This window comes from Aulonocara sp. 'chitande type north' Nkhata Bay, linkage group LG9, assembly GCF_057382095.1.
Source record: "Aulonocara sp. 'chitande type north' Nkhata Bay isolate Kocher_YH1m ecotype deep benthic linkage group LG9, A_spYH_male_GT1.1, whole genome shotgun sequence".
Taxonomy (NCBI): domain Eukaryota; kingdom Metazoa; phylum Chordata; class Actinopteri; order Cichliformes; family Cichlidae; genus Aulonocara; species Aulonocara sp. 'chitande type north' Nkhata Bay.
In genome coordinates this window covers 31,276,297-31,289,884 of record NC_141352.1, presented here as the reverse complement: position 1 = coordinate 31,289,884, position 13,588 = coordinate 31,276,297, and the positions used below count along the sequence as shown (strand labels likewise).

At 42.2% G+C, this 13,588-nt stretch overlaps 1 protein-coding gene across 1 annotated transcript; it reads left to right on the top strand.

Annotated features, from left to right (window-relative positions):
* Nucleotides 1–6: 6 nt before the first annotated feature.
* dcaf11 (ddb1 and cul4 associated factor 11) lies at nucleotides 7–12,899 on the top strand. Its single transcript, XM_086306941.1, has 15 exons — nucleotides 7–245; nucleotides 532–733; nucleotides 1,811–1,938; nucleotides 2,520–2,638; nucleotides 2,756–2,820; nucleotides 3,015–3,115; nucleotides 3,704–3,850; nucleotides 8,052–8,106; nucleotides 8,486–8,554; nucleotides 8,758–8,815; nucleotides 9,960–10,145; nucleotides 10,327–10,480; nucleotides 11,030–11,182; nucleotides 11,332–11,438; nucleotides 12,438–12,899. Exons 2-15 carry the CDS (start codon nucleotides 546–548, stop codon nucleotides 12,546–12,548), a joined length of 1,641 nt encoding a protein of 546 aa, XP_086163067.1. The 5' UTR covers nucleotides 7–245; nucleotides 532–545; the 3' UTR covers nucleotides 12,549–12,899.
* Nucleotides 12,900–13,588: the final 689 nt, after the last annotated feature.

Genomic DNA, 13,588 nt, shown 5'->3' with positions numbered 1-13,588 from the left:
AGGGCAAGCGGGGGGGCACGCGCAGGGTTTTTTCATACTTTTGTAAACAACATGGCGATTCACGGACCTGCTCTGCTAGCAGACTGATCAAACACCGTGTTCTCAGACCTCCGGCTCTCTAGCTTTGTGAGGGGTTTCTGTTAGACGGTGCGGAAGTTGCACACCGAGCACACGGTCCAGTACGCGGAGAAACGACAAAGAGGTGGACCGACGAGCTGTCAAGAAGATCGTTTGACAGTCCAACGGTAGCCAAATGTTATCGTTAGCATTATCAGCTAGCTCGAACTAAATCTTCCCCAAGCATTTTAAACACGACGAGCTAATGTGCAATACACGGATGGTTAGTTTGTATTGAAGGAGTGGAGAGGTTTGCGCCAGTAACTTTAGCTGTTATAGGGCTTACGCCGTATCCAGGAAACATTATTTCCTAGCTGCTGTGCTTCTCGTCCCTCTCCAAGGTGTCTGGGATCACGTGACGTTGTCAGGTAACCCTGAAATTGTTGTTACACGTCTCGTTGTTCTCTCTGGTAGGCCATCTTCAGTCTATGGGCTCACAGTCCAGTTCTGGGATGTCTGGTGGAAGGGGCTCTTCCAGTGGCAACCCAGGAGAGCAGTCTGAAGCGACAGAATCAAACCAGGGCGGCAGCAGCAGCCGAGGCCGCAGGACGGACAGGCAGTCTTCATCAGAGGAGGACGTTGACTTAGCAGAAGTGCTGGCTTACTTACTGAGAAGGTGAATTTCACAGTTAAAAACGCTCAAACTGATACCACGGAGGGCCTAGGTTTGTAGCAGAGGTACTATGGAGTTGTTTTGGTGAAAGTGGGCCATAACTAGCAGAAGTAAAAATGAGCAATTAATACATAAAAACACAAGTGCAATAAAGTCAAAGTCCTTCTAGTAGCAAGTCATACCATCGATCCACCACTTGTCTGAGTCATGGAGGCAGCAGTCTTAAGCAAGCGCTCCTCTTTCTAGCCGAGAGACGTAATCGTTATTAAAGACGATGACACTCAAAGCATTCCACAATTAAATCTGTGGGAGAGTTCTGCAACAGCCAAAATGTTGATAGAAGAAAAACTTGTTGGGGGCGAGGGAAGAAAGCTTTTTATTAACACGTGGCTGGTGATTCTGTGTGTGCAGTTTATACGTCCTGCTGACAACTGAAATTAAATTGGATAATTCTTCAAAATTACTGCCCAGAGGCATTTCGTGGTGAGGACTACATGTTTTTGGACTGCCCCGGGGACTTGTAGCATTAGTTCATTACTTTCTAATTTCTTGAACTCAGAACTAGGACAGAAGTCTTTGTCACATATGTGTGTAGTTGCTGCAGAGAAAATGACTTGTGTGTGGTGAGCGTATCGGGCACTTATTAAATGACATTTAGAGGCAAATAGAAGTAATGCATGCAGTATTCTATCTCGCTGCCAAAGAGCAAATAATTGAAACGTCACATCACATTCCAGCGCTGCAAAGCTAAGTGGGGGTTAAGGTTTTCCCATTTCAGTTTGGATAAGCTTGGAATTTTTTTGTATATCCCTCTGTAATAGTTTCTTTAGTGAACCGTGACATTGGCAGGGCCTGCTCTCGTGACCAGAGGGAACCGAGATCTGCAAGAAAAAACATTTGACATTTCTCACTTCTTTAGCGTTTAAATGTTGTCATTGCTACATGTTGTACAGCTGGACCATTTAGCTTTGGTTTCCACCTGTCAAGTCTTTTTTATTTTCTAGGTACATCTTTGCACTAGGGCAATAGATAATTGGATTAATCATAACTGATTAATTGACTGGTTGCTTGCATGTGCAGGGGTCAGGTAAGACTGGTCCATGGCAGTGGAGCCACAGGGCTGCAGCTGGTCCAGTCATATTCTGACTCTGATGAAGACAGCGATGGAGCCTGGGATGGACGGCTGGGTGACCGCTATAATCCACCAGGTAACCTCCCACTGACACAGGGCAGGAAAATAAGCAGTTTTTTTACTTTGTTGGTTTACTCTTCATTTATACCCTTAAATACATCGTTACAATGATCACATAATATGGAAAGCTAACAGATCTATTTAGAGTGCAGCCACTGCAGTGCAGAAATACACGTAATTACGTTAGGATGATGTCTTCTCTTTCCAAGTAGTGAAGCAGTGAATGAATGTCAGTAAGGTTTCATTTAGAGACATAATCGTGTTACAGTAATGTTATTGTCTTGTTTTCACTGCCATCCCAAAAATGTTATTTATGGAAACCTCAATTCAGTTTTTTTGTTTTCTAGAACTAGTGAGGCCTAAATACTGTTTCTTCTTCCTTTTGTGTGTTTCATCTTTTGCTCTCGTTGCATGTCTGTTCATCGTCTGTCAATCAGTGATGGATCAAACATAAAACAATGTTTCAGCTGTCAAATATTTCCATGGATTGTTCTCTCAAATATGTAGGACGGCTAATCAGAGCATGCCTGAAGTTCTGAGAGCTTGTTGTTGAATGTGAGCTCCTACTGAGGCTTGTTCTTTGTGTTCTGTCTTTAGTGGACACCCAACCTGACACACACGAAGTGGACCGGAGTGAGATCCGCACTCAGATCCTGCTGGCCACCGCCTCCTCTTCCTTGAAAGGCTATCGCAGTTTCACCCACATGCTAGCAGAGGTCAGACCCCAGAAATAAAATCTAAATGGAAAATAATTGCGGCAGTGCAGTCGTATTAGTTTTGTTTATAGAGTTCAATGAAGTTATGAAACTGCAAATAAATGTTTTTGTGTGCAGAGAGAAAAAGGCAGATGTAGAGGCTCCAGTTTTTCCCACGGAGAGTGCAGTCGTATCCGTACGCAGTAAGTAACTTTGGAGTATTTAAAATCTAAATTAGAATTAAATAGCAATTAGTTTAGCGTGATTAAAGCCTTGATTGGACCATTGTGCTCTGTTGGAGCAGAGGGATAGCTGCACAATTGCTGTGAAAATATACAATGCATTGGACATGAAGAAGACGAAATATTAAAATTGTGACCCCAGTGTTCTTCTGCAGTTTCCTGCCAAACTATGTGTCCCACAAGGATACATACCAGCAGAAAGCCTTCTGTGGAGTGTACAGCGAGGATGGCAACATGTTCCTCTCCGCCTGCCAAGGTAAATAGCACGATGTCCAACTTGAGGATCGAGAGGGGCTGAATCAGGTCTGATTTTTATTCTGAGTGTTTGTTTAAAGCTGCTGCGCGGATCACCAAATCATGCTGTGTTGTGTACAGACTGTGTTCAGGCGGAGGGGAGTATTATTGGACTTTTCTCATGTTCTAAAAAACAAATATCAAGCGCATCATCAGTTCCTATTTCCTGATTTAATGATTAATGAATGAAGTTACTGTTTTGTAAGCAAACTAAACAAGCGGAGGACATCATGTCTCACCACGTCTCACCTACGCTTGCCTAACTGTCACGACTATTCTTCTTGTATTATGTCTGTGTTAGTGATCAGCAGCAAGCCCTGAACAACAAACCAGAGGCTGGTGACATACACGTGTAAATGAGTCCTTATGTTAGTTCAAACTGATTAGTCTTACAGACAAAATGGAGAAAGTGAAAATAAATCACTCTGTTTGTACCCAAGGAATAAATTAAAAAACAAACAACCTCTGAGGGACCTGTAAAAAAAACCCCAAACAAAAACAAATGCGAGTCTTTGTATTTTGTTTAGTTTTGTTTTTTTTCTTGCTACAGACCAGAACATCCGCTTGTACGACACCAGTAGGGGGCGTTTTCACCTGTGGCGAACGGTGAAGGCCCGTGACGTGGGCTGGAGCGTGCTGGATGTCTGCTTCACCCCCGATGCACACCACGTGCTCTACTCTAGTTGGTCTGACTACAGTAAGGCTATGGGACTAGTAAAATTTTACGTGATGAAATGAGGAAAACAGTTTGCCATCATTAGAAAAACTAATTCTGTAAAGATTCAGCAAACCTATAAATCTTCAAGATTGGCTCTTTTCTTTTTTTTTTTTTTTTAGTTGGGATTATAAATCCACTTTTCCTAAAAAAAAAAAAAAAAAAAATCTGGGACTGTTCGTGAACTGTAAATCAAACACATAAAAGGATATTTGTACCATTAGACAGAGCAGACACAAAAAATCTGAATATTAGGCTGGGACAGGTGCAGGTTTTTGTTTCTTTCTTATTTTTTAAACAACAGAGGGAACTTTTTAGAACTATAAAGCTATTCATTTTGAAAAAGTATTGTTTTATATTCTTGTTCAGTACAGAACTGTCATATTTTTCCCTTCCTAATGCGGCAGATGTTTATATTATATTATAGATGTGTGCAGAATGTGGTTTAATATTGATTCGCTGAAATCAGCAAGGTCTTTGCTGAAAAGCCCATGGCTACATAGCAGCATATATTTTTCCAAACCCTTACTGTTAAGCATTAATGGTGCCTTCACAGATGTGTAAGTTATCCAGTATTATCATCAAAGATGTTGCTTTTTGAACTGCCAAGGCAGATGATCCCTCTCCTTTGTGTCATTGATATCCAGAAAGACTTTCAGAATCTGATTTGTTAGACCACAGGTTGTTTTTGTGGCTTTAAAGAAGAAATTATATTACATTTATTTTTAAAAATGTTCAGAAAAGAAAGTATTTTAAGGTACTAAATAAGAGTAAATAACACTTAGCTTTGCTGTATACACAGCTGCTTATTGTATTGGTGTGTCAAAATACATTCACCCACCACTTCATAAGCTATGCCTGTTCAGCTGCTCATTAACGCAAATGTCTAACCAGCCAATGACATGGCAGCAACTTGGTTCATTCAGGCATGTAGACATGGTCAGGGTGACCTGTTGAAGTTCAAACTGAGCATCGGAATGGGGAAGAAAGATAATTTCAGTGAGTGAACGTGGCATAGTTGTTGGTGTCACGCAGGCTTGTCTGAGTGTTTCAGAAACGGCTGATCAGCTGGGATTTTCCCACACAGGGTTTACAGAACATGGTCTGAGAAACTGAAAATGAGCAGTGGTTCTCTGGGTGAAGATACCTTGTTGATCTCAGAGAAGAGTGACCAGACCGTGATTCAAATAACCACTCATTACAAACAAGGTGTGCAGAAGATCATCGCTGAATGCACAACATGTTAAACCTTGAAGCAGATGGGCTACAACAGCAGAAGACCCTACTGCGTCAGTGCTGTCAGCTAAGAACAGGAAACACAGACTTACCAAATTTGGACAGTACAAGATTGGAAAATGTCTTAATGAGGAGTTTCACTTTCTGCCATCACATTTGTACGGCAGGGTTAGTATCATTGGTTCAAGCTGCTGGTGCTGCTGTAATGGTGTGTGGAATATTGTCTTGCTACACTTTGGTCTTCTTCCAGCAGGATAACATGCCACGTCACGAAGATTCAATAATGTCAAACTGGTTTCTTTAACATCACAATGAGTTCATTGTGTTCAAAATGGCCTCTACAGTTACCAGATCTCAATATGATGAAGCACCTTTGGGATTTGTGACAAATCCGCAGCAACTGTGTGATGCTGTCATATCGAGATAGACCAAAGCTTCTGAGGAATGTTTCCAGTATCTTGTTGAGTGTATGCCACAAAGAATTGAGTCATTTTTGAAGGAAAGATGGGATCCAACCCAGTTCTAGTAAGGTATATCTAATAGGGCTGCCACAAACGATTATTTTGATAGTCGACTAGTCACCAATTATTTTTGCGTTTAATCGACTAATCAGATCATGCATTCATTGGATGTACAGCTTATTGCACCAGCATGCATCTGCTCTTATATAACTATCATTAGCTTACAGCTAGTGTTTAAGGTCTGTGCAAACTAATAATAAAGACAAGATGATAGTTTATTAAATTTTAATGAAATTTGCAGATTGTTTCGGTGAATTTTAATAAACTCCTTGCTATCTAAACTATAACAGGACACCGGAGTTTATTCTCCAGCATCTCACACTTCTGATAATCAGTTGTCTGCTTGACGTTTATTCAGCTGTGTAAAAACTATAACTTTAATCTCAGCCAAACCGATTTACTTAGGAACAAATAAAATACAAAAAAAGCCAAACAATAACATTTTTAAGTTATCTAAGTGACTTATATATCATGTTTAACCTGAGTAGCGAAAGACCCCGGTGGATTTGAAAACGATTTGGTGTTCTCACGGGCTCTAGTGAGCCTTGCCCTCGGCTAGCTATTGAGCTAGTGGGTAACAGACGTTTTTGAAAATGTGGTGTCTTGATAAACTGAGCAGATATTTGAGGTTTACACAGCTACATTCTCACCTGAAAATATGTTAAACGTTTATTTTGTGACCCAGAAAGAATAACAAGAGTAATATTTAAACTAACTAGCTGCCGCCATTGTTGGAAACTGAGCTGGGCTGTGCTATGAATTCTGGGATACAGCTACTTCTTCTTCTTCTTCTTCTTCGGGGTTTAACGGCAGCTGGCATCCTTGTACATGCAGTGCTGCCATCTTCTGTTTCAGTCTGTTATTACACTCTTAAATTCTACTTATTCCTGCGTCTTTTGTGATCTTACAAAGCTTCAAACGACGCGTTGACTACTAAATCAGTCGTCGATGATTTTGATAGTCGATATCAAAATCGTCGACGATAGTCGACGTAATCGTGACTAGTCGACTAATCGTGGCAGCCCTAATGCAACTACAATTAGGGGTGGGTTTTAATAATCGATTCATCGATTAAAATTGATTCTGGCTTGGACAACGTGATATCGATTCATTAAAATCCTGAATCGATTTTTTTAATATAAATGTATTTTGCCCAAAATTCCAGAATCTCAGGTGAGACATCACAAAATTTTGACAACCACCAAACATTTAAAAGAGTAAATGAGAGCAGGAACACGGCTTCTGCACAAAGACGTAAACACAAAGCGCAGACCCACGGATCAGAATCAGTGAGATGTCGCCTTTCTCACCCGACGGCAGGGACACAGCCGGGGCTGAAAGCCGACAGCTCGCTGATTCTGATGTTTCGGCGGGTCCGCGCTTTGTTTTTACGCCCATTTTGCGCTGATTCTAAAGCTGTTAGTTTCATCTCTCTCCAAACAATATTGACCAAACCAGCAGCAAAAGAATATCCAAACTACGCTTCACATAAACATCGTCATGGACTCCCTCTTACTTTCACTGTTTTGCTTCTACCACAATAAAATCACACTTCATGCACAGCTCTCTCTCTCTCTCTCTCTCTTTCTCAGTGTTCAAGAACAGTTTCCCGTCTATCCCTGAAATCTGTTTTCTGCATTATTTGCTTGCTTGTTACGCACAAGACTACCGTTGTTTACAGCGCTGTCGGCCGATGTTTTTTTTCTCCTTTTACTTCCGAAAAGAAAACCAAATTTCTGCCGTTCAATAGGCTTCTGAACAAATTTTTAAACTTTTTAAAATTATACAAAATGCAAAACGCTTAGCCGTGTCTCTAATAAAACCGCTGTAACTTCAGAGGTAATGTTCATATGTTGATTAATGGTTTTCTTTCGTTTTTGATGTACTGCAGAATATTTTTATAAAATCCCAGGCCAGGAAAAATCACCTTCATGTTTTTCTGTTTTATCTTCAGCTCCTTTGACACAAAGGCATCTGCTGTGATGCTCACACCTTTGATAAAGTCTGGAAAGTGTCAGCTTCCTTTTTATAGATACAAAAATATGTAAATGTCCTGATCTGAATTATAATATTTCTGACTGTCTGAGGCAAAATTTCCCAGATTCAAATCGATTTGAATTGAATTGAATCGAATCGTGGATCGACTCGATTCTAGAAATCCGTGACGATATTCAGCCCTAACTACAATGTAGTGTCTAAACATTTCTACAATAGAACAATGAAAGTAGAGCCTTTAACAGCATCACTTGTGAGAAATGCGAAGAAGTGAATAAATGAATCAGGAAGTGATTTCTTTCATATTGAAAGTGCTTTTACATTGGCCACAGCTTCCAGGAGTTTTTGTTTTGTTTTTAAGCAGCATATCAAACACGTTTTTAGCTGCGATGTTTTAGTCATACGTGTCTCTCTCTGTTCCTCCCCCACAGTTCATATGTGCAGTATAGATGGAGACAGTGAAAACCACACCGCCCTGGACCTCAAGTTAGTGTTTCCCCTCATAGTAACTTATAACATTACGGAGCAGGTAATCTATCATTCCTTACCAGCAGGCCCTCCTCTCCCTTCATTACCACCTGGATGAATGATGCTGTCAGAACTTGTCACCCCAACATCCATCCTCTCGCTCTGTGTGCGCTCCTTTTGTTAAAAATAGATCATTAATTCAACAAAGCACTGCCATTAAACTCACAGCTCTCCTAACAAAAACATTGTTTAAAAGGTGATGCTTGGTTTCATAAAGCCTTTATGTTATCCCACACCAAAAAAATAAATAAAGTAGATAGAGTGTGGTTGTAAATCAGCAATTGTGCTCTTACTGCAGTGTCCAACCTGTGTGTGTTTGCGCTGTTGTGCTTTGTAGTCCAGATGAGAGGAGGTTCTGTGTGTTCTCGCTGGCTGCGTCCACAGATGGCAAAGAGATCCTGGGAGGGTGAGTACAATTTGCTTTTATGTTTCAAGGCAGTGACTGACAGGGTTGAAATGAGTACTGAAGGCTCTTTATGAAATTTGAATTCAAGCACAACTCTGCTTTTCTTCCATTTGTTGGCGGTATATTCGAAATATGTTTATTAGAGCCTCAATTTAGGGGAGTTGTTTTATTCTTTTCTCAGCCTCTCTTCTCTCTCATTTCAGAGCAAACGACGGCTGCCTTTACGTTTTTGATCTTGAGCAGAATAAACGAATGTTGAAGGTTAGTGTGTCTTTGTGTGCATTTATGTCTTTTTGCTCGCGCGTCGCCTTGGCCGTGCCCGTTTCAGCGTCACGTCTGTCTGATTTGCGCTTCATCCTTCGGTCAAGGTTAGCCAGATGCAGCGGAGCAGAAACTACATAAAGTTTTACACCATCCTGTAGTCTAATATAGCAGCGAAGAGTCCAGCTCCGCCACACAGTGGGACGGTGGGGGTTAAACCTACCGCCCTCCCTCCTCCCATAACCGCCCGGTGCGCAGAAGTCAGCATTCGACCTCGACCATCTGCTTCGTCTCTGTCGTCCGCCGTTTCTCTGTCTGTCCCTCCTAATTACCTCAGTGTTGTGGTGTGTTTCTGTGCTTTTATCTCTCAACTTTTTATTAGTTGTTTGTACTTTCACTGTCACTTCCTCATGTGCAGCACTAGACTTTCCACGATTCAGTGCAGTGATGGGAAACTGAAGTCGGGGCATTTTGCTGCTGTGGTTCCGGTTAGTGTTTTTCCCCATTGGAGGGAAGGATTTCTGCAAATCAATAGAAAGCTGTTGAGGCTGATCTGTGTCTCACAATGAGACTGAATGGGTTTAGTGATTATAAAATGATGTGAATCACACGCTGTGGCCTTCATAGTAACCTGTTAGAGATGGCCTCCACATCATTAAAACGGTAAATAATGAAATGTCTTATGAAAGAAAGCAGTTCAGTTGTTCTGCTAGAACCGCTCATCACCATGCTTCATGTTGAGTTATCCTTTCATTTGTGACACATCCTTTTATCTAGCGATTTATTTCGTCTTCTTGCACATATAAAGGACAAAACTAACAAACACTTGTACTGCTGTAATTACTAACAGCTACATCTTTGCATTTGGAGACTCACAACCATGCCGTGTGTATAAAGCCTGTTTGTAGCACAGCCTTTGAGGCTTATGTACTGAAAAGTCTGAGTTTCAGTGCGCAGCAGCCTTGAAGAAAAATGCTCCTTTCATTACTTCTGCATAGGCACAGACATGCATAAGTGCGCACACACACACACTTTTCACAACAACATGTAAATAGCCCACTTGTAAATAGCACATTCTTGCACACATGTGCACACGCTCCATACAGTAAACACTGACTCTTTCTTTTGCTGCCATCCTCATCAGATTGATGCCCACGAGGACGACGTGAACGCGGTGGCGTTCGCCGACAGCTCGTCCCAGCTGCTGTTCTCTGGCAGCGATGACGCACTGTGCAAGGTGTGGGACAGACGGACGCTGCGGGAGGACAGACCGCAGCCTGTTGGACAGCTGGCCGGCCACCGAGACGGCATCACCTTCATCCACAGCAAGGTGGGTGCGAGTGTGTGTGTGTGTGTCTGTGAGGGGGGGTCTCTCAGTAAAAAGTTTTCCAGTTACTTGGAAATGGTTTAAATGAGAACATTAATCGTACAGGATGTTTATTCAATCACATGTATTGTTCTAACTCTCAGATCTCGGTCTCTTTTTTTTTTCCATTTTGTCACGGTGCCAGGGTGACGCTCGCTACCTGATCAGCAACTCGAAGGACCAGTCCATCAAGCTGTGGGATGTCAGGAAGTTCTCGCCCAAAGAGGGGCTGGCAGCTTCCCGTCTGGCTGTCACCCAGCAAAACTGGGACTACCGCTGGCAGCAGGTTCCCCAGAGAGGTGAGGAGGGGAGGGGCCGAAGAAGGGCGAAAGGGAGGTACTCGTGGTAAATGAGTCAGAGGGGAAGTTGGAGGACGAGAGGAGGAGAGGTCACACAGAGGAGGAGATAAAGATGAAATGATGATATTAAAAAAAGAGAGAGAGGAGGCAGTAACAGGGAAGGGGTGTGTGTGTGTGTGTGTGTGTGTGTGTGTGTGTGTGTGTGTGTCGTGAGGATAAAAAGACTCTAAAGCCACACGTAGGGAGAGTGATTACCATTACAAGCCAAAGAGGAGGGAAGGAGTGGAGGAGAAGTGAAGGATAGGAGTTTGGATAATGAGATAGAGGAGGAGACGAGGCGGTAAAAAACTAAACAAAATGAAACGATCTAGTTCAGGGTGCAGTTTCTTCTAAGCTTGATATAAATCTACATGGTCTTTTGGATTAAAGTTGAGGACAAGTGTGAGGAAAGAGCATAAACAGTAAAAAAAAACATTTATAAAATGGAGAAATCCTTGTGCATCTTTTTGTTATTTAGCAGTTTTGTGTTTGTTTACTTGCTCCTCGCAGCCCTTAAGAGACACAAGCTGACAGGCGACACCTCAGTAATGACCTACCGAGGTCATGGCGTCCTCCACACCCTGATACGCTGCCGTTTCTCACCAGAGTTCAGCACTGGGCAGAGATTCATCTACTCCGGCTGTTCCACGGGCAAAATCGTCAGTAAGTGACTGTGTGTGTCTGTCAGTGTGTAAACGGCAACAAAGTCTGCGTGAGCTGATGCACAAAGTAATATTTGAAGAATCGAAAATCAGTTGAACCCTGTGTGTGTGTGTGTGTGTGTGTGTGTGTGTGTGTGTGTGTGTGTCCAGTCTACGATGTGCTGACCGGCACGGTGGTAACCAGACTGGTGGGCCACGACGCGTGCGTGAGAGATGTCAGTTGGCACCCGTACGAGGACAACATCATCAGCAGCTCTGTGAGTGCGGTTAATGCAGAAAGTGTCCTGCTGGAATCAGCGTGTGAAAGCTCGTCATCATAAATATCACATTAAACCCAAAAGAAAGCCCTTTCCAGAAGTTGTAAAACGATTTAATAGAGTGGCGTTAATCCCAGACACTGTTTCCTCTACTAATGGAATAAGGCATAATTTAGAAAAGTCTGAGACAATTTGATACGTTTTCTGGTAATTACGGGGGAAAAATGACCATTTGCAGAAATAAACCACTGTTTTTCCCCCTCACATATTCCATTAAATTAGACTTTTTAGCAATTTCACTACTACCACTACTTGATAAAATGGAAAACAACATTAAAGCAGTGCAAATGAACTGAGCTGTTTCGACTAGAAGAAGGAAGCAGACATGAGATGCAGAGTACTTTATGTTTATACTTTACACCGCTGAGGCCTGGACCTAATCACACACAAGCAAAGCTGGATTTATGGTCGTGCAGTGCTGCTTCCAAGCGTAGCTCTTTGGGTGTGCAGAGAGGAGGATTGTGGGAGTTCAACCAGCAGAGAGGCTACAGCAAGGGTGCAGTCCTGCAGAAAGTAAACACAGCTTTGCCCCCGAGCAACGCGTCAGAGGAAAAAGTGAATTAAAAATCCCAAAAAGCAAAATAAGAAGCGCAGAAATTGGAGGTTTTCCTACATATTTTGACTCGGCCACTAAGTAGGTCTGCAGAACTCTGTGTAGCACATATGCGCTATTGATGTAGTAGCATATCAAGACCATAAATTAGCTCTTTGCTTGGCTAATAAAAATGCTGCTTCTTTTCCATTTGTGGTTAAAAGCTGCCGCTTGTTTTGTTGGCATAAAGCATGAATCACGTCACCGTTATTTAACAGAGCAGACAGGCTCAGCAGCTGTTTTAAAAGTGATAACAAGAGTCCATCCAGCTTAAGAACATTAAACTACGGGGCTTAGATGGCACAGTTATTATTTTTTAACCTCTGATCTCCATCCTTTCTCTACAGTGGGACGGAGCGGTTCGAATGTGGGAGCACAGACAAACCCATCCCCTAGACGAGGAGCGAGACACGGCAAGGGGAGGAGGAGGAGAGGAAGGGAGCTGTTGGAGGAAGTGATGTTAGCACAGAGGAAGGCAGTGAGCTCAGAAGGCCTGGGAGAGACTTGAGTATCTGCTAACGTTAGTGCGGGATATTAGTGATTCAAATGAAAGCGTGGCTGAGAAAAGTTCACTGGGAAGGCGCCTGAGCCTCGTGCTGTCCAGTGCCGATCAGAACACGGCGGGACGGCTGTTGCCACCTGCAGCTGTTTTTCTGTTTTTTTTCCCCCCCTGTTTTTTTGTTTATTGCCTCATGTCTTGCACAGAATAAGGAGGCCAGAGCTTTTTCAATCCAGCCTGGGACATTTTACTCAAAATGCGCTGAAGCTGCACTTAACGAGCTGTTGGAATGAAACAATAAGTTAGTGATTTTATATATATATATATATATATATATATATATATATATATATGGAAAAAACAACTTTGGATGTTGCAGGGGAACGTAATGATGATAATTTTGTAAAAATGTATAGAATTTTAATTTGTTTGTGTGTGTGTGTGTGTGTGTGTGTGTGTGTGCGCGCGTGTGTGTTCAGGGAGTGTATTTAGATTGTCGTCAGTGTCCTGAGTCTGTTTGGACTCTGCTGTTATGAATAACACAACACAGGCTGTGTCCTATTTTAGGGAACATCTACCTTTACAGACTCAACATATAATCATAAACATTTTTTTTCCAGTTGGCAAACTCATGAAGCTGATAATTGCGTTAGCTTTCCTGAGTTTATTCAAAACTCGACAGGCTCAAGGAAGTTTCAGTCATTATTCGACCTGGTCTGCCTCATCAGAAAGAGTTTGAAAGTTTTCGCTGTTATTCTGAATCCTCTGTAGGCTTCCTCAAGGCTAATGTTAACTCCCTGTCCCTCAGACACAGCAATATTCTCGTTCCAGGGTCAGCACTCAGTGTAATTTTTGGCTAAATGTAAGCCTGTGATTTGATTCAAAGATTTGATTGTGTGTGATTAATGTGTTCAAGTCAGCACTTTGGGGAAGGGGAACACGCACATGGTTTCAAAATGATCTGTATATGCAATTTTCAGGTGTTTATATCAAAGCTCA